The following is a 21,864-nucleotide window of genomic DNA, read 5'->3' on the forward strand; positions in this document are numbered from 1 at the left end:
AAAAGAACTCTCATAAACAACACAAACTCTCTCATTGTTTTCTTTTTTACTATACTTATAATTGATGCTCACTTTCTATCAACATTTATACTATTGATAAACCAAAACAATAGTTTAGTAACCAATATTTCAATTGTATCACAACTAAGGATTGGGATTACTTCATCAGAGTGGGGATCAAGTAAACAATTGATATATAATAAGGAAGAGTTACCCCCTTAAAAATATAACTATGCTGATGATGAAAGAATAATTGTTTTCTTATTTTAGTATTAATGTAAATTTTGGGTGATTTTTAAGTACTATTATGCATTATGTTAAAGTTAGATAATGCATCCCTTGAGTTGAAACATTGAATATAACCCACTGTTTCACTCCGAAAAGAGGTACATTAGTTTGTTACTTCACATTATTTCTACTAGTCTTTAATATGGCTGTGATGAATGCAAAAGTACTTGAAGTAGAAGAGGCACCACTCTGAGTTCTTACTATTGATTAATATTGTTCATTTTACAGCCACTCCATGCCATTACACATTCACTAATGACCAGTGACTGTTCATCACTTACAGTATAAAGATATCATTGGTAGGGCTGAATATTATTCTTAATTTTGCGGACTTGTCATGCTGATATGCAAAAGTATTGAGTCCAATGAAGACAGTAATGAAAACCTTCACTCTTCACTTTCCCTAGTAAGCCTAGAAATGGATGCTTATTAATAATGAGAATAACTCTGTCTGACTTGTGCCTCTACTCAATTACAGTTATCCGCCTACATAGGACTTCCTCCTACAATTACAGTTATGGTATTTAACATATACTCAAAGAGTGTATAATTTTTCTATATATAATGTATGCTTGTTATGTGTGTGATATCAAACTATAATAGTAAGAAAGAACAACAAACAGTTTAAATTCCAAGATTACTAGTCACTGCATTAGACAAGACTTATCATCACACCCATATCAGAGATGTGCAAGATGAACAAGATAGTAGCAATTTCTTTTTTCTTTTAAAATATATCTTTAAAAATAGGCTAATAAAAAAAAATTAAAAATTGAGAAATGTATAACAAGATTATGTTATTTATAAATATCAGACAAAATATACAAGATAATACAAAATAACTACAAGTCTCTTGATATTTGCCTCAACTATATGAAACAAACAGTTCTATTAGATGTATTTTTCATAAAGGTCTAACTAATTAATTACTTAATTTTTAGCACCTTGTGTACTTTGAGAACTTTACCTTCTAAGTAAAAAATAAGAAGTTAAAATATGCTTTATTCAAAATTATTGTCTTTATTCAAAACAAGTTGTTTGAGCCTTCTCCTTAAGTTAAAATTTCTCTCATTCAATAATATGCATTCAAAAAAATTCTGAATACAGATTAAAGTTTTTATTATCAAATACATTTAAACTGCAATATCCCACAACTTCAGAGAGGTTAAGTCTGAAATTCAAAAATCAAGCTCATTCACCGTTTTATTAACTGCATGCACAAACTAATAGTAAACGATTTTCAATATATTTATATCCTAGTGCTTACCTCATTAAACCAGTCAAGTGATTTCTTAACAACATCCCATGTATCAATACCCGTAAGTTCAACATACCAAATACTGAAATTAAAACTAGGGCCCCATGACTGTAATGGAAGAATCTTTACGTAACGACAAGGAAATGGTTGATCACCAACAGTATGTCGCAACTCAAAGGTTTCAGGTATACTATCATTTTTTAACCCACTATAATAAATAAAATAGACAAAAATTTTTATTAACAAGAAAGAATAGTAATTGTGAATACTACTATAAAATTGTGAACACTATTAAAACATTTTAATAGGACAAGATAATTTATTAAGGAGTAATTATCTATTTAATTTTTATATATAAAAAATTGGTGTGAATTCTGATAGCTAATAATCTACAATTTATTTTTATCTTACAGAAAATTTAAATAATATAAACATTATACAAAAAACCAAAATCAAATCATTTGATAAATCTGTTTTGTAACTTTGAATTAGATTAAATCTGATCACTCCATAACTTTCAATTCTTGAACTGTACTTGTAAAAAAGAATCATTGATTATAAAAGAAAAAACTTTTAGATTAAATTTTCTTCATTATTCTAACTTATAATTTTTAAAATATTTTTAATAAAGTAACATTAAATGTTTTTTTTTTCATTTTTTAGATTGATGACATTAAATTAGGTCTATTAAATATTTTTCTAATTTGCATTACAATATTTGCTTTAAAATAGAAAGTAAAAGCAAGAACCATGAAATAAGAGAATCATCAGGCCATGACTCACACATCCATATTTATAATATTAATTATTAATCTTAACGCCAATATACTATACTGGTAATAAACACCAATATACTATATCACTAATCATTCAATATAAAATATTTAATAAGAAAAAGTTTAATAATCAGACAAGTAGTTAACTATTACATTTTACAAGCCTATATGCTAAAATAGTACAAAATCAATTTTCCAGAGCTGCTTAAACCATCCGTGGATATGCGGCAAATAAACACAGTAAATCAACTCTTGAGAGGTCAATAAATAAATATATATTCCAAGTCAACGTGTTTCATATCTAAGTGGATGACTGAATGTTAAGAAAATACCAGTAACAAAATCACTGAGATTTCAGGAAACTTCTCAGGACATTGTAATATCCAATCTTGTAATATCCTCCTAAGCATTAATTAACTATTAAACATGCTGTTTTGGACTGTTTCAAGGATACTACTTCTCTTCCTGTCAGACCAGATATAATGGAGGCCTATGTCATACCAATTATTTTTAACATTAACAGATCCTCAATACTGTTTCCTGGCTGCTACTTGCTGAGTTGCAATTCACAAAACAACAGGATGTGGTATATCACAGATGTAACAAGCTATAAGTATACTCATTACACAAACAAATGATGCAACTGCTTTTGAGCCCTAGATCAAAAGCAGTTGTGCTACAATCTGAATATCAAACAAATAATTTAATCATACTATAGTTAAAAATGATTCATCCATTTTTTTTTTCTTAATGACCAGAAGGCTGCAAAGTGAAAAGTGTGATGGAAACCAAGAGGAAAGTAGCAACAACTGGTAAAATCCAAATAAAAGACAGACAGTAACTCCACACATTTTATCCTTTCATATACATATATATAAATGCACTATACAAAATTTTTTCTTTCTGTACATGAAGTTTTCATTCCATAACTTTATAATAAAATGATGTTCTGTTTCTATAACCTCATGATATATTTGACTTCATTATTAAAAATAAAAAAAAGTTTTTTTAATATCAAACAATCCTAACAGAAATTTCTAGTGTTAGCCATTTTAGAAAAAAGAATGTTTCCTTCTTGTAATCAAATAAAAACTTCATTTGACTTCCTTTAAAAAATCATTTTTAACTTCATTGAGCTGTATAATTAATACAGCTCTGTCAAAACAGGGTGCACTCTGTTTTTACACATGTGGCTGTAGTGACTGAGGGATCACCACACCAGTATAAGTGATCACCCTTCCACCAAGTGTCAACAGCCTCTGAGGAGGGTGGATGACCAGGTAGAAGGTGAGGCAGTCTCTTGTCCTGGGAATCAGAAATTGCTCCTGAAGAAAGGGAAACCATATGGTCAATAGTATTCGGATGCAGAAGGCAACAGGAAACCACTGCATTAAAGTTCCATGGGGAATCCTTAGTTCATGTATGGCCCTTACTGTAAAAGAAACTGGAGGTAAAGCCCCCCTCAATTGGATCTCCGGGAAAGGAGTTACAATAGGGTTCCAATAGTGGCTGACAATATTCCTTCAATAATCTGTTATGAATCTTACACTTTATTAGAATTTAATATACCTGGTCCTACATAGGCCTGCTCTATTTTGCATGTTTTGAACGCCAAACATATTTATCCAAAGAGCATATACGAAAACTATTCAATATCAGTATTCTTAGTACAGAAGTAGTAGTAATCAAACCACAGTCTTAATGCCACTGCATTATTCTGACATTCTTTCAAGATTTTTTCGTAAAAATAAAATAATATTTTGTAATTTTATATTCATGAACTTCTAATTCTGGTTGGCCAATTTTTTTATTCAAGTTTAAAGCAGTATTTTTTATTTTATTTTTATATAATTCCTTTCATTAGAAAATCATTTGATATAATTTGCATTTTATATAAGTATCAATCTGTTGGGATTGAAATGAAAGATTAAAATATAGTTTGTTATATTCTTTAGAGACACTCAATTATACCACTATTTGAATAAATGATATAACTTTTGTATGGCTAATTCTGATTTGTATCTCTACTTGAATAATGACTAAATGATGGTGGAAATGAAATAATGCGATAATTTCTTTAGTATATTTTTCTGGCGATTTTTGGATTTTTTCTTATTTCTTACATTTTGGAGATTTCCTTTAGAGTAGTAAACTTTAAGGTTGTAATTACTTGCAAGGTTGACCAGTTAATCTGTGAGGAACCAATTCCAACTGTTATTTTTTGCTACACTTTAATTATATTACTTTTATAACTACTAATATTATGAATTCAATTCTTTCATTTTGTATTAGTTGTTTGACTTTTATGGTAGAACACCTGGATTTCTACTGACTGAATTACCTACATAAAAGAAAGGAATAATTATGTAATTTTAATTTTTTTAATAATCCTTAAGATCTGTTTCATAATAGATGCATCTCAAACAGCCTCTCTCATACAAATGTCAACCTCATCATCTTCACCTGTGGCAGCATAGATGGCTTCACGGCGCACCCTGTTTTCACAGACGAGGCTATGGTGACCGGTGTAAGTGACCACCCTTTTACCAAGTGTCAACAGCCTATGAGAAGGATGGATGAGCGGGTAGAAGGCAGGATACACTATTGTACTGGGAATGAGAAATTGCTCCTGAAGGAAGAGGAACCATATGGTCAATGGCATTAGGATGCAGAAGGCAACAGAGAACAACTGCATTAATGTTCCATGAGGAATCCTTATTAGTTCATGGTTGATATGGACCTTATGGTAAAAGTATCGAGAGGTAAAGCCTACCTCAGTCCGATCTCTGAGAAGCAGGGTTCATTAGGGTTTCATGTATATGAGAAAGTTCTAGCGAAGGAAGAACAGACAAAGAAAATTTATAGAGGAAAGATAAAAAAACATCACGAAGATAGATAAAAGACCATTAATAATTGGAACATGAAATGCCTTAACACTTCTACAAGTGGATAACCTGAGAATGCAAACAATGAGATGGCCAAAAATAGTTTAGACATATTTGGTAAGTGAAGTGAGATGGAAAGGAAATGGAGTAATATCAAGTGGAAATCTCTAGTTTTACTTTTCAGGGACAGAAACTTGTAATAATGGACGACATATACAGATACATATGAAACTGGTAGGAAAAGTATTAAAGGTTGAATATGTTGATGAAAGAGTGATGATGATGATGAGGAGGAGGAGGAGGATAAAGGAGGAAGATAAAGATATTGTAATAATTCAAGTGAACAGAGAAAAATATCATTGATTATATTATGATACAACAAAGATTTATAATTAGTTTGAAGAAAGCTAAGGCTTATTCAGGTGCAGATATAAATTCAGATCACAGGCAGAAGTGAACATTAGGCTCAAGAAAATTGGCAGGGGTAGAAAAAGAGATTATTGTGATTTAGAGAGTGTAAGGGAACAGGAAACAATTCCGGAAATGGAAAAATTTATGCTGGAAAAAATGAGAATGGAAGATAAACCAAGTAATGTAGATGGTAAGCAGATGAAAATTAAGAAGAGTTTAAAAGAAACGATAGGGTTTATTAATAGGTATAGAATAGAAAATAAGAATAAAATAAAATAGAAAAGAGTGGGTTACAAGTGAATAGAAAAGATAAATGAAAGGAGAAAGTGGAAAAATGTAAAAACAGAAGAAGACAGAAAGAAATATAGAAGGGTGAATAATGAACTAAGAGAAGAAACTGAGAAAGCTAAGGAAAAGCGGCTAAGAAAAAATGTTAAGCGTTAGAAAATTTTGAAAAAGAAGGGAGATATGAGCTAATGTATAAAGAAGCATCAGGAATAGTTTTTAAAGAGAAACAGGGGGAAGAAAATGTATCAGATAGAAGCAAAGGATGGGGAAACATTTAATGAGAAGGATGAAATAAAAAGGAAATGGGAAGAATACATTGCGGATTTATATGTGTTAGTAGAAAAGCCAACAGATATAGATACGGGAGTGGGAGAAGAGAACAAAGTTCATAAAGATCAAAAAAGGTACAGTATATTAAAAAGTGAAATAAATGAGGCAATTAAAATGATGAGAAAAGGAAAAGCTGAGGGATGTGATTAAATACAAACTGAACTGTTCAAAGCACTAGAAGAGATGGGAGAATTGTTATTATTAGGCCTATGCAATGGAATACTAGAAGGAAAGTGACCAGAGGACTTCTAGAATATAATAATGAGACCAATAGAAAAGAAAAGAAATACAAAGTGTGAAGAACATAGAACGATTAGCCTAATATCACATTCAGTTAAAGTAGGGTTCTAAATAAGAAGATATATAATAAACTGGATGGCAGTATTGAGAAAGAACAGTATGGTTTTAGAAGAGGTGCTGGAATAAGGGAAACTATAGGGCTGCTAAGAATAATAGGTAAGAGATACATGGAAAGGAAGCAGAGAGTGTATGTTAGTTACATTTATCAACCTAGTAAAGGCATTTAACAGTCAAATGGAATAAATTACTGCTAATTCTGAAAAAGAAGGGAGTTGACTGGAAAGATAGGCATCTAATAAAAGAACTTTACTATAACCAGAGAATAAAAATAAGGGTAGGAGAAGAAATGAGGGGAAGAATAGGGATTGGTAAGGAAGTGAGGCAGGGATGCTGTATGTCACCAACACTGTTTAGTACATTTCTGGAAGAAATAATTAAATGTTGTCTGAATGGGAAAAGAGGAAAAAAAATTGGGGAAAGAAAAATAGAATGCATACTTTTCCAGATGGCATGGTGGTACTGGGAAAAATTCAAGTAAACTCAACGAAATGCTCGATGACTTAAATGAAACTTGCAAAAGTCAGGGAATGAGGATAAACAAAAAGACTGAGATTAAGATAGGAATTGAAGTTTTAAAAAAGATGAAGAAATTTCAGTACTTAGAGAGCTTTATAACTGATGATCTGACTTATGCAGTAGAAATTAAAACAAGAATATCAAGAAGTAAACAGGAATTTAATAAGGGAAGACTGCTGTGTAGAAAGTTAAACTTAGTATTAAGGAAGAGATTAATGAAATGTTTTATTTGAAGTGTGATGCTCTATGGGGCTGAAACATGGACAATGAAAAAGGCAGACAGAGAATAAATTTATGCTTTTGAGATGCGGGTGTGGTGCAGAATGGTAAATGTCAAATGGAAATACCATGTAACAAATAAAGTATTAAGGAGAACTGGAGAGAACAGTAAAATGATAAATGTGATTGAATATAGGAAAAGGAACTGGCTAGGACATTGTATGAAAAGGAAGTGTTTATTAGTAGATGTGATAGAGGGCTTGGTGAATGAAAGGAAATGAAGAGATTTCAAATGATGGATGGGATTATGGAAATGGAAAATATGCAGAAACAAAGAGGTTAGCAAAGGACAGAACAAGATGGAGAGCAGCAGCTGTGACATGACCTGCCCTAATGGCAGAACAGTATGAATGAGTGAATACCCCAGAATAAAATTTACGCCTTTTCACCCCTTCTACAAAAATATTGATCTTTTAATTATATAACTGTGGAAAAAGTCCTTCTGGAGAGCTAGTTTTATTCTTGTTATGTAAACATTAAATATTATAAACATAACGTTTTGGTAAAGATTCTAACATTAAAACAGTGATTCATTTTGGCTAATACTTTTTTTAACTCTACATTTCAACTAAAAAATACTAAAAAGTCTTGTACGGGCTTCAATGTTTTACCCCAACAAAATAGTTAAGTTCCAAAATGACAAAAATGGTTTCTTATGTTTAAAGAGAGATAACACTCCAGTAAAAATATAAAAATCAAACCTATAGTTATAATTTTAATTTTTACATTTATTTTTTGTAATACTGTTTTGTGAATTTGTAAGTTAAAAAAACAAATCTAGTATCATAAAAATTTATTTATTAATACATACAAATTTCAATACTTTGTATGTAAGTTTACTTTTTATTGTAAAATCATTCATTCTGGATTAATATATCAAGTAGGCTATTTCCATTCTCATAGGGAAAAATTACAAACAAAAGCAGTTGATGCCAGTCATCTCAAAAGAGAGAAAAACAATAAAATAAATTATAACAAAAAAAAAATATATATATATATGTCTGTGTTTCAGTTCAGATTCTTTAGAAATTACACAGAAACTGCATTTAAGAGTTATTTTTAACAAATATATCATTTTCAAGATCTACAACTGCCTTCGAAGACGACTATTCTCAGAAGTTGTTGTATCTCAAATCCCACAACAATCTAATTACCATGGCCTGTAGTGTAAAATGGTCACTGGGATTTTAATTTATCTCTTACATAAACAAGTTAATAAAGTTGTATTGCATTCATATAGTGTTCAATGCGATCATTAGTAAAGAATTCCTTAATAAGAAGGAATGGGTTTTTTTTGGGGGGGAACCTAGTGACAATTTACTGGGTTTCATAAACCATAAATAAATCAAACCATCAGATATAATTTATGAGACATATTTCCTCCTCAGCAGCAAACTACTGAATGAACTGCACATAAATCAGTAAACCAATGGTAACTATGAAACTCATCCTGTATTGTGAAGGAATAATTCCTAAAAAAAAAATCATTAAAACTAATGCAACATTAATGGTACATTTTTTTTCAGAAATTTAAGAAATAATAATTAATATTTTGCTATATTAGAGTATAGAATGAATTTTTCTATTTTTTTCTCTAAATCAAGAGAAAAAGAACATTTTACCATCTACATTCTATTAGAAAAAAATCCCCTGAGAATTCTCAAAAGAATAATTTTCATCATAACCTTACAATTATGATTTTTAAAAAATCTTGAAAGGTTTTTATGGGGAGGCACTTGATACAGTGTTTAAATGTAAACTCTGCTCACTCACTGTTTTATCAAAAAATAACTTTTTATGATCTTGTAATTTTCTTAAATTTTTGCTGCATGAATTAAAAATTTTTATTAATTGCTCATATACATTTACTTATTTATATTTAATCGACCTTTATTTCCATACCATTTTAAGATATAATCTTCATTAAATTTTCTTTTTTATATTTATATATAACATTTTTAACACATATTTCTATAACATATTAACTCTATATTTCTGCATACAATTATTTGGTATAAAAACATAAGATGATAGGGCTAAAGTGTATGCATTTTACTTTATGTATGCATTCCACTCTTTTAAAAAGTAAAAAAATAAAAATATCTTACATCTACAAAAAACCCTGAAAAATAAAAATACTCAATATTCTAAATTTTATAATTTTCTGTAAAGATTTTATTGAATAAGAAATATGTTCTTTTAAGGAAATCGCAAATTGCAACTGAGGCCTTGGAAAAGAAAAACTAATTTTTTGCTACTATAGCAAACTAATTTATTTTACATAGCTGTAAAATAAAAACCAGATACGTTAAAGAAACATTTGATGTGGTTATGTGAAAAAATAAAACACATTAGGCTTGATCAACACTGATTGTGAATGTCAAAATGCTTTTTTGTACTTGTGCATTAACCGGCATGCATATTATTTTACATAATTTTCTTATTATTTTTTTTAATATTTATTTAAAAAAGTAGTTTATAGTAATATGTCTTAAGGTAGTTTAAGTAATATGAAGTAATTTAAAAAACTGTATAAAAAATGTATAAAATAATCATTTTATATATCTTTCATGTAGGGGCCAGAAAAGAGATATTAACTAATGCAAATTCATTTATTATTTAAGTAATCAAAACAGTTAGTTGAATTTAGCGAGCAAAGGTTATGTTTGGTTAGATTATGTTGATTTCGTATATTAACAAATCATATGTATATCAAGATAACTTTTTTTTTGTTGTTGAGATGAAGGAACCACATTTACAGGCACCAAGGCAGTGTCAGGTTCGCTAACAGGTTCTGCAAAGTGTTATTAAGTGCGTATGTATTCCTGCACACAACCGACTAAACCTCCACCCCTGGCTAACCAGCCCTCCTGGAAACTGCTTATGTGGCATTACTTCAGGAAGGAGCAAATGCCCACACACACAATCAGTAACTGCAAGCACAACGAGGAACACCCAAACACTCACCACAAACAAGTCACACGCAGACAATAAATTAAGCCAAAAAGATCAACAACGATGTACACAAACACCAATCAACCCAACAGATCAAAGGACAACCAAAACTCACAGACAAAACTCATGACTTACAATAAAGCTACAAGAAACACCCAAAACAGTACTTACCAAATGGAGACTATATTTCTTCGTTGTAACAGTGAGAGATGCCATCAGGTGCAACAAACAGAGTGGACTTTGTTGCACCAAGGCGACCTCCAGATGCTCAGGAAATACCCAAGGTGCTCAGCCGTGAGCCTGTCCGACCCAGCACCCTCAAATGTCTCCTTTCCTTAAGAGACTCCTCTGCAGCATGTCGTTTTGCCATCACCTTCCTAGTGAAATCTTCCACAGCTCTCCTCACCTTCCAGCAGGATCCCTTGTGTTTCATTTGGTGTAAACATATGGTCATGACCCAGCGAGTGTAACATTTCCAAGAGATCCTGTGTGAAACGCAAACTGTTCTATACACTGATATAGTTCGCAAACAGCACCTCCTGTGGAGGGACTTCAGTTTCTCTCTGTATTTACGGTATCTAGCTACTCCCAACCACAACTCGGTTCCATACAAGAGAGAGGAATAAGCAGCTCTGACCAGCAATCTCTTTCTCTGTTGCTGAGGTCCAACTCTATTTGACAGAAGGCCCGCAATCAGCAGCAATACCTTATCAGCCTTATCACTTGCCTCAATGGCATTAACTCCAAAACAGAATGAATCAATCCAGACTCTAAGATGCTTAATAGCAGGTCTCGTAGCAATCTTCTTACCTTCTGGCGTAGTGTCAAAGTAGGTCTTCTGTTAGCAGCTGTGATTACCACCGTCTCAGTTTTCTCTGGTGCTAGCTCCAGCCCCAGCATTCTCCATCCATGCCCTAATCGCCAAATAAAAGTCATGTATCTTAGTGACAGCCTCCCTCCATATGAGGGCATCAATCACCATTGCTAGGTCATCAGCATATCCATAAAGCGTGAGTCCTGGGGGAAGGGCAACCTGGAACACACAGTCGTGTGCCAGGTTCCAGAGTGTCGATCCAAGGACTGATCCTGTGGCACTCCCCTATCAAGACCAAGTTCAACCAGTCCATTCTGGATCTACATTAACATAACCTTTTTTTTTTTTAGAGGTGGAGGAACCGCAGGCGCCATGTTGGGCTTGCTAACAGGTTCTGCAGGATGTTATTAAGTGCATATGTATACCTACGCACTACCAACTAAACCTCCACCCCTGGCAACCCTCCCCCCTGAAACAGCTGGTAGAGCATTACTTCAGGGGAGTTAACACCCCCACATGCACACAATTGGTCACCACAAGGAAACATCAAAGCCATATCATTATACACAACACAAACACAGCACATCACAAAAGGATATCAAACACAGTTCCAACCAAGCACAAACACTCCCACAGGCACTTGATACCTCCTCAAACACATACATACCACACACATGGGTACAGACCCCGCCAACACACAGACATCGCAAGAACTCAAGTGGAGAGAAACAACAAGCACGAAAGACACTTAAAAGAGGTGGCCATCAACCACACATGCACTCACTGCGCGCACACATTCACACATGCCTAGCAAAACATGTACTCAACTCACATACTTACCCATAACAGAAATCAGTCATTGCTTCAGTGATGAGGGCAACACGCTCAGGCACCAGGAATAGAATGTCCACGGCCTCAATCCGCCAAGGTGACCCCTGCATGCTTGCTGGAGCCCCCTCAGGCACACACATCAACATAACATAACCTAAAATAATGTGTGTGCTGGTTAATGCACAACTACCCTTTTTTCTGTTGAATTGAAATGAAGTGCAATTATTGCCCATGCAATTATTGCTCATATGAAGACAGAAGTGAATGTAGTACTACATTACTATTTGCTAGCTTAGAATGAGAATCTATAGGAACTTAGACTCTATAGGAACAAGAAGATTCTATAGGAATTCAATATTCAGTTTATATGACACATCATTTAGAAATCGGAGGAGTAACTTAATTCTCCAGAGTATCTAAGATGTACAGGCCAATTATACAAAAGAGTAAGTTAAGGTGCAATATGAATATTAACCACTAAATTGTATTTCAAACCTACATACACATAAAATAAAATTGGTATAATAAGATTATAACCAGTTAAAAATAAAAACACTTACCTATCAAGTAATTCTATCATCTTTCCATCTTGAAGACCTCCAAATACTTTGAATTTTTTCAAATTGCAAACATGAGTTTTTTCATATTTTCCAAAAGTGATATATTTGACTATGGAATGCTTAGCTAATTTCAATGTAAGGAACTGTAAATAAACAGCAACAATATATAAATACACAGATTCATAGATTTATTTAGAATATAATAATCACTTTAATACATTTTATTCATAATTTCTTGGTTTACAATTAAATTTCATTAATTCACTCAGATTTCTTGCCAATTTCTGTCTTATAAAAATTTAAATACTAAACCTCAAAAATGATTCACAAATATATACATACACACTAAATAAATATTGTGACCTATAGAGAAGCTTCTAGTTATGGAAAGTGTGAGAGAAAGAGAAAGAAAATGAATATAAATCAACAAACAGATTTAAAAGACAAAATCCTGAAACAAAAAAGAACAAAGAGTAAAAATGGAAAGAATTATGTAGAAAGTTTGGACAAACATTGGCACTTCAATGAATAAAAGAATGGGTTGCTTTTATTACATCAGGACAAGCCTTAGGCTCTGATTATAAATACTGCTGAAGGCCAGTCAGTGGGAATGGGTGCACTGGGACCTCTATCTCCTGCCAAAAAGAGGAGAATTTCTGCTAATATGGAAGAGTATTTGTTAGGAATCTGGCAAAGCAGGTGGGATGAGAGAACGAAAGGCCGGTGGACGCACCGCATTGTTGGAGATATTAGAAGCTGATACTGAAGAACTCATGGCTCGCTGGGTTACTCTTTAATGTAGTTCCTGGTGGGCCATGGAGGCTATATAGCTTTCTTGTGCAGATTCTGTTTGGACCACTTGGATCTTTGTCCCACGTGTGCTGAGGAGGAGACCTCTCTACATGTTTATTTTAGTTATATACGACTTGAGAATGAATGGCAAGAGATGCTGGAAGCCTTAGGTGCAGATGTCATGTTTAATCCAGAAGACACTCAGAGAATTATGATGAGAGAACCCCTTGAATGGAAGGCTATAGAGGACTATGTTAAGAAAGTGAATGACAGATTTACATGCTTTGGAGGAAGCTCAACAGGGAATTCAACGCTGGAGGCTGCTGGGCCGAACAGGTCTGCAGCTGAGCGCTTAGAGGACCCCCGACCATGTGGGGGTCATCTTCACGCAATCAGGTCGCAGGCACTGTGCATACTGGCATCTAATGGCTGTATACTTCTCCTATCAGAGTAATGCTCCAAGAGCGGTTCTAGAAAGGGAAAGGAGGGAAAAAAGTGGGAAAGGGTGCGATAACATTCAAAGAGTATATATGATAAGACAAGCATACAAATGAAGACACGAGCATATTTTAGACTAACAAACAAGTGCAATAATGTTCCACTCTGTGGTGAAGTAGAGAAAGCTCTTTGGCAAGTTCATTGTGAACAGAAACAAGATGTTATTATTCACTGATAAAAGTATAAGCTAGGTTCTTTTGAAAACAGTAAAAATAAAAATTCTTGCAAAAATTTTTTATCAATTTTGAACTCAACAGTAAGTAAAATATATATTTATAAGAATCTAAATGTGTATAATCTCTCAATATTCTTTGTCACACCAGTAACACACAACAACATATATTTTTTACCCGAAACAGCAAAAGCAATTTACTATTAAAAAAATAAATAAAAATATCAACTGCAGAATCTACACATTACATTATGTTTGGCACAGAAAATAGGATAGTTTAATAGAGAACAGGTCATTTGGGATGAGTGACAAAATTAGTACATATAATTAGAGAGAGAGGGGGGAAAATTATGAGAGAAACTAAATGTGGGAATAATGGAGAAAAGTGCAGGGAACATGAGAAAAAATTAAAGTAAGAGACAAATTGAATACAAACTGTGAATGAATGCAAGAATAGAAGGAAAACATGCAACAGCTATGAAATCTTGCCAGTCCTGAGCAATAAATCATTTAAAAAGATAACAGAGAATGAAAAAGAAATTAAGAATTAAAACTAAATTAGGTAGAGGGTAAAACATTCACCAACATTCTTAAAGAACACAACTATAAAACCATAAAACTTGCAAAATTTTTACCACCACAAACCATCTCATCTTATTTTCAAAAGATTAAAAAACCCCTCCTTCAGTACAGCATAAAAAATTCTTGAGGATAGTTTTTTTTAATAATGTTTTAACATCAGGTTTTCTTTAATATGAACAGGTAATTTTTTTAAGTTAACTCTAACAATCAATGTCAGAATTTATTACCAGTGTTATATGAGAACTAATAAAAATGTTTTTTATTCTTCTGATTTCAGCAAATATAATTACAAAGTTTGATTTTAATTAAATACTATAACATACCTTCCCTTTTTTCCCTGGGTGCACAATGAAGTGTTGTTATCAGCACCCACATATAATATTACTGTAATAAACAATTTAAGTGAACAATACAAAAAAAAATTAAATAACAATTAACAAATAAAACACGCAATATCAAATGAAAAATATTCCTCACACTACAGCACAGATGTAAAGTGCCTATGTCACACGCTAAAGGTGAAATAAAATCTCAATGACATAACATTAGTAAAAATCTAAATTTAAACAACAAAATTACTACCGTTTAGCATATGCCAGAAACAGATGAAACACATAAAATAAACACCTACCTTCACTGAAATAAAGAAATTATACAGAATATTCTTAAATTATACCAAGGATTAACCAAAATTTAAAGAAAATTAACAAATCACGTAATAAATAAATCTATAAATTTACCTGTGGTGGGTTATTTGAATCAGATGACCATCTTGAAGTCTGATCTTTAGATTTGTTTTCTTGTATATTACTGCAACAATAAATAGACTATTTTGGTTTGAGTTGAAATAAATAATACACATGCGCATGCATGCGCGCGTGTGTGTGTGTAATATTCTAATAATGCATTTGCTATTTATTTTAATCTTTAAAGATCAACTGTAACATAAGTAATAAGGTATTTGTATGTCACTGTTTGATATAAGCATGATGATTACATGAATCGATTATAAAATGTGTGATCTAGAATCATACTTCTAGCCCAAGTTTTGTTAAAGTAATTGTTCTTCAAACTTGCATTTGATTGTAGAAGTAGAAAAAAGTCTAATTTTAACCAATATGCACCTTGAATAGAAAACCCTGATTAGAAAACAGAATTCCTGGACAAAATTACAAATAGAGCCATCTTACCCACAAAAGTAGCAGATTTAATTTTCATGGAATCTATCCACAGAAGAAGAAATTGAGATATAGGAAGGGTGGAAGGTGGAGATGACAGTCTGAAGAGTAACACATAGTCAAACATTGCTGGATGATACTGGTCAAATCAGAAAATTCAACAGCCAAGTTCAAGACAATTCAGCTAAACACATGGAAATCATTAAACAAAAATAAAGTAGGATAACTGCTTGACAGACTTGTTAAGCTCATACATTACTACAGAATGTACTATTCATCAAGATTAGACGCATACACATCTGGAATGTTGAAATAGGATTAGTAATGCTAACAGTACAATTGAGTACAGTGGAGAAGAAAGTGTACTAAAGGCTGTTAAGGTAGCAAGAAGTAAGTTGCCAGCTCAACAATTCATCCTCCCTTTACATCAACTGTACTTCTAAATTTTATCTGTAAGGGTCTAAACAAAAAAAAAAAAAAAAAAAAACAGCAGTAGACAATATCTACAGAAAGAAAAGGGAAACAATGTATGACAAGAATTCCACAATACTTTAGCAGTAATTTATAACTACTATAGTTATTTCTTCATTTGAAGAAATTAAAAAAAATTAGGGATATTCCATTTTACATCAACAAATGATCAGTGAATTTTTTTACTTCTTTACGTTTTTAGAAAATTTTTTTCTTGAGTAATACATTATTTTCTAACTTGCGAATGAATGTTTTTACAGGTAAAAACTGCCATTTTTGCCACTTTTTCCATGAGCTGTAGCATTCTTATTTTACATCGTACAGAGGTCATAATGGACTTTTTGTAAAAGAGTAATGATGGAACTTCATTTTAGTGAACTCAAAATTCATTTTGTTTCATAACAATTTTTGATATGACCGACCCTTACGGCAACAGATGATCAAAACCAAAAAATTGCTAAACTTTCTTATTAAGTAAAATATCGAATTCGTTTCAAGTTCCTACTATTCTTTGGATAAGGGCCTAAAACTTATCTAATTAAATTTTTTGATATCACCAACCATGGCCCAGGGGATGGAAAAATTGGGGTTTTGAAGACAAAAAAAATCATACCTCCCTTAATAGGAACAGTATTGAATCAGTTTAAAGTGGTCGTTAGTCCTCTAAACATTACATAAAACTTTCGTCTGAAACAATTTTTGATATGATATACCCTTACGACCACAAAAATGTTGCTGGAATTGTGTGATAGGCATTGTCTTATGCTAAACATGTGAAACTTTTGCAATGCAACCATTGTCGCATTGAGTAAATTTAAAGTTTTTCTTAACTTTTATAAGATGGAAATTTTTTTTATCCTACTTAGCACCGGTGAAATCTACCTCAGCCTTCCAGCATGCCAAAAGGGATTTTTTGTATTTTGTTTAAGCATTTTCTACACAGTGCTTTGCCTGGAATTAATTTTAAATTTGGATTGGTTGTTGAATGTGTCAAATATATTTCTCAAAGAGATTTCTTAACCGGTTTAGCTGACAGCTAAATAGATCAGGGCAATTTTTCCTGTTAATATGAAAATATTTAACTAAATATTCAGTTTTATGAAAAGTATAGATATTTTTTGTTTCAGTACATCCACTTCTTAAAGATATCAATGTTATTTGCTGTTCAGTAAACTTTAAAATAATGTGCAATACCGAAGATCTATTGTAAGTCAATTAATGAGATACTGTTTCAGTGTGTTTCAATGCCAATTGAACACTCCATAATCCGTTTTTATAAAATGCAAGGGTTCTTACAGAAAAAATACAGTTAGTACAAATTATAAAACTACCAATAGCACTTCACTTTGTCTTATTCCAGTTTCTCTACAGCTAAAATAAAAATTCCTCTAATTAATAACATTAAAAATAAAAGACATCAAACAAAAGAGAAGTTTACTGCTAATAAAATTACTTTATAAACATGTGTAAATTACCTAACCACAGTATTAACACTAGCAACAATACAACATACCACATTGAACTCAAAACAGTAACTGAGCGTTCTACATTCAGGATTATGTCAACATTCGTGTCCATGCATGTCTATACACTTTTGTGTTTAAACATGAGTTTGTGTGTATGATTTATTCAAGTATAATCTCATTATCATAGAATATCAAAATATTTTGTATAGTAAGCCTACATTATTATCTGAAAAAAATACATGGTTTGAATTTTTTGTTCACGGTTAGAAGGAATGGTGTTTTTGGCGGTTTTGATGGCTTCATTACTCATCAACCACTTTGAGTAACAAAATAAATTGTATATGGTTTTAAAGTACATTAAAAATTACTTGCTGCAGTACAAATTTCAAATTTTTGCCACCTATCGCACATGTGGTTTTTGAGTCCCAAAAATGAGGATTTTCAAAATCGTACTATTTGGCAGCCATTTTTTTAATCCACTCCAATTTTTTTTTTATAAGTACCACTAGTACCTAAGAGTTAAAAAGTAAAACACAGGCCTGTTATCCTAAGCCCTTTACTTTGGACCCAAAATTAAAAAACAATATGTAAACATAACTTCAGTAAATATTACAAGATTTGGTTATGTAACAAAATGAATTTTGATTACACCAAGATGAAGTTCCATCTTCTCTTTCCAAAATTCCCTTTTTGACTTCTGTATGATGTAAAATAAGATTCTACAGCTCATGCAAAAAGTGACGAAAATGGCTGTTTTTACCTGTTGGCAAGTTAGAAAATGGTCTATTACTCAAGAAAATGTTTTTTCTAAAAAATATTAAAAAATATTTTTTGGCCTCTACAGGGTGGGTAGTTATCATATACCAAATATCATCAAAATCAAAAATACTGATAAAATAAAACTTTTGAAAAAATGTTGAATTAAAATGGAGAACCCCATTAGCACATTCTCCAAATATTTACCAGTACATATTTACAAAATTTTAAAACAAATGGAAAGAACTTTCTAAATAGCTGGAAAAAACTTCCATAAGATTTTATCAACTTTATGCTCTACTCTAATTTTCAATGGTACTGCAATGGCACTACTGTAAATGGTGCACATCTTAAAGTATTGGGGAAATCAATTTAATGCTATCAAACAGTACATTTTATATTATGTTTACTTTTTTGTTTAGAATACTGTTTTTGTAAGATTAAAATTTCATATTATTTGAGCATGTTGAGTTCATGCAGAATATTTTGAATGTAAATGTTAGAGTTAATATATTTGTATATAAGTCCAATTTCTATCACGTGATCCGCAGATGTTGTATGCAGAATCAGTTACGTTATTGTACCAATAAAAGAGTATGCATTATGCACATCGGAATAATCAACCTTTGTAAATTTACACACAAACACTGGACAAACAAATTTTACACATCTTGAATTTCTAAATCATTTAAAACACAATACCACAAATGATGACACTACATCATAATCTCAAAAAGACCTTGTGGTTATAGATTCCCAGTTACTTATAAAAAAAGTTGTGATTTTAATTATTATATAAAACTAATTTTTCTATAAGATTACTGATAAATTAATCTATAGTTAACCTGTGAAATCGAAACTTCTAATATAACTGTATAAAAACAAAAACGATGTAATTCAGACATTAATAAAAATAATCCACACTTTCAATAAAACTAAAAAAATTTCATGGAACCCTGCTTAGTTTATATAAAAATAAACAAAATGAAGGTAATCAAAGTACATAGTAAAGACATTAGAGATGGATTTTTTTTAGAAGATTAAAGGATTTTTTAAGAAATTCGCAAAAAATAAAAAAAATATAAGTAATTCCTATAATAAAATAATTCTATAGTATTTTACATTTCATCAAAAACAAGCACTATTATACCTAACTAATCAAATAAAACTAAGCACAATAAACCGAATACGTTTCATTAATAAGTTTACCAAGATGCAATTACATTTAAAAAAAACGATCCCTAACTATAAATGGAATAGCAAAAAGTAAATCTGCCGAACTGTCATTCTGAAAGATAGGCACGATCACATTCACGCTATTAACAACCCTTTGCAAGGTAACACCCACCGACCCACATGAAAAAAACATTATAAAATTTAATTACACCAATAAGACAAACTCACAGTCTATTATCAAAAAAAGTATAAAAGAAAAATAATAATTAGTTCATTAATGGACGTCCCTAGACGTTTACTTCAAATAATAAAAGGTGCAATATCTTCGAACTAAGGTTAACCGAAAAAATAGGTTAGAATATTTTAAATTTTAAAGTCTTATGAATTAAAAATTCTCTATTAAATAAATAATATGTGCAATCTTACGCAGGAACAAATGTCGTGGAAAAACTTGAATATTTATGGATAGTATAATCTAATTTTTTGTAAAGATTGTTGACACTTTTATCATCACTAGCAGCCATTTTCTCTTTTGATTTATCCGCTCTACTACCTAGATATCTTTTCATTTATTCGAACATTGTAAATCACAATTTGTAAGAATTACTGCAAAATTTTTGATTAACTATTTTTGTGAAAATGATTTTAAGGGATATTAACGTATTAATAGTGAAAACCGAAAGTTATTTTTTTTTTATCTGATATTAGTGATTTCGTTGTAGTTGCCTTTATCACCACATGTTGCTAAAGATGCTAAGTTCGACGATGAGTAATTGGGAGAAATATCGTGCCTTGTTATCGTTGTTTGAAGAACTGTTAATTGTAAATAATGATAAATATTAAAATGAGATAATATCCCATTATGTCTTGAAGACTGTTTCTATTAAACACTGTAGTTTCGGTTTAAATATTAAGTCGTAGTATTTATTTGTTCATATGTTATAGGTTATTAAAATTTACCAACGTAAATATGTATCTCGTTTTTAAAATTTTGTGTTTTATTCCATTGGTAAATTCATTTAATTCTGAAATATTTTCGTCGAATGGAGATGATACTGGTCATTTTAAATATGTGGATGCTAAATTTGGAACGAACTACTCATTTGAAGTTAATAGTTCGATTGTCTTTATATTTATCTTCGAAGTTAATGAGGTAAGGGCTTTATCATATTTTTTTTTTTTAGTTACGATGTATATATGTCAGCATTACTGATATATATATATATATATATATATCTTTCTCTTAATGCAGTTTGGCAACATTTTCCAGTGCACATTAGGTTTTAGATTAATTCTGAGCAATTAGTTGATCAACTTCAATTTTGTCCATGTCATAATATACCATAGTAGACATGCTTAAGAAAATAGAAAATCTAAATTTTTGGACAGTGGGTGACGCATGCAAGTTCCAAGTCTGTGGTGTGTTATCAGTACTCTACTGTCAGTTGGCTATCGGATGTGTGAGTTATCAATGTTCAGATGCTAATATGTTCCGTGGAAAGACATTAGGGTTAAGGTTAGACTTTTGTTGGAAGAGGTTAAGGGTAAATTACCAAGGTAGAGTACTTATTACAATCTCGTAGTACACTTGGCTGAATTTATATAAAAATAGAAATATAATCGCTACTCAGGAGAGAGAGTGAGAGGGTACATGATAAGTTCTGTGTGTAGACATGTGTACAACAGATACTTTATGAAGAGCGCTGTCATCTTCAGTGGCTGACTCATAGTTTGACTATGACTATTAAGGTTATTAAATGATTTATTCCTCCACAGAAAGGATTAGCCAGTAATGTAGCATGCACTTTGATCTTGCATAGGACACCCGTCGTCCAAACTACTTTCCTAAATTTAGATACTTGTGCAGTGCTGAATTAAAAAATTTTTGGTAAGGGTGTTAACATAATTTACGAGGGATGTAACTCTGTGAAAGACATTTGCAACAAAAAATTACAGTTGTAATGAATAACTTAGGTCCTGTGGTGTGTTATCAGTACTCTAGTGTCAGTTGGCTATCGGATGTGTGAGTTATCAATGTTCAGATGCTAATATGTTATAAGGTATATTATAAATTTCTTTTTACATTTTGTTTATTACAATTAAAAAAAGTGTGTGATAACAGTTCAGTTGTAATAGGCTTAATGTTGTATTTTGTTGCATAACACTCCCTTGCAATCCAACATCATAACATTAGCTTAATTGTTTTTTTTTGTTAAAATCAC

The 21,864-nt window shown here is 31.5% G+C and overlaps 2 protein-coding genes across 3 annotated transcripts in view; one reads left to right on the forward strand and one right to left on the reverse strand.

The window, feature by feature from the left end:
• The window catches only part of muskelin (muskelin 1), a 70,465-nt gene extending 50,294 nt beyond the window's left edge, over window positions 1-20,171 (reverse strand). For both annotated transcript variants that reach the window (XM_075360672.1, XM_075360671.1), the window contains exons 1-4: window positions 20,069-20,171; window positions 15,336-15,405; window positions 12,552-12,694; window positions 1,556-1,754 (exon numbers count right to left, since the gene is read on the reverse strand). In XM_075360672.1, coding sequence (XP_075216787.1) covers window positions 1,556-1,754; window positions 12,552-12,694; window positions 15,336-15,405; window positions 20,069-20,166 — 510 coding nt within the window. In that variant the 5' untranslated portion in view covers window positions 20,167-20,171. The remainder of the gene's footprint in view (window positions 1-1,555; window positions 1,755-12,551; window positions 12,695-15,335; window positions 15,406-20,068) is intronic.
• Window positions 20,172-20,391: 220 nt separating this feature from the next.
• LOC142322052 (SID1 transmembrane family member 2-like) overlaps window positions 20,392-21,864 on the forward strand; it is a 97,807-nt gene continuing 96,334 nt past the window's right edge. Inside the window, exon 1 of the mRNA XM_075360673.1 lies at window positions 20,392-20,795. Within this exon, the coding sequence (XP_075216788.1) occupies window positions 20,613-20,795 (183 nt within the window). The 5' untranslated portion in view covers window positions 20,392-20,612. The remainder of the gene's footprint in view (window positions 20,796-21,864) is intronic.

This window comes from Lycorma delicatula, chromosome 3 (genome assembly GCF_047948215.1).
Source record: "Lycorma delicatula isolate Av1 chromosome 3, ASM4794821v1, whole genome shotgun sequence".
Lineage (NCBI taxonomy): Eukaryota > Metazoa > Arthropoda > Insecta > Hemiptera > Fulgoridae > Lycorma > Lycorma delicatula.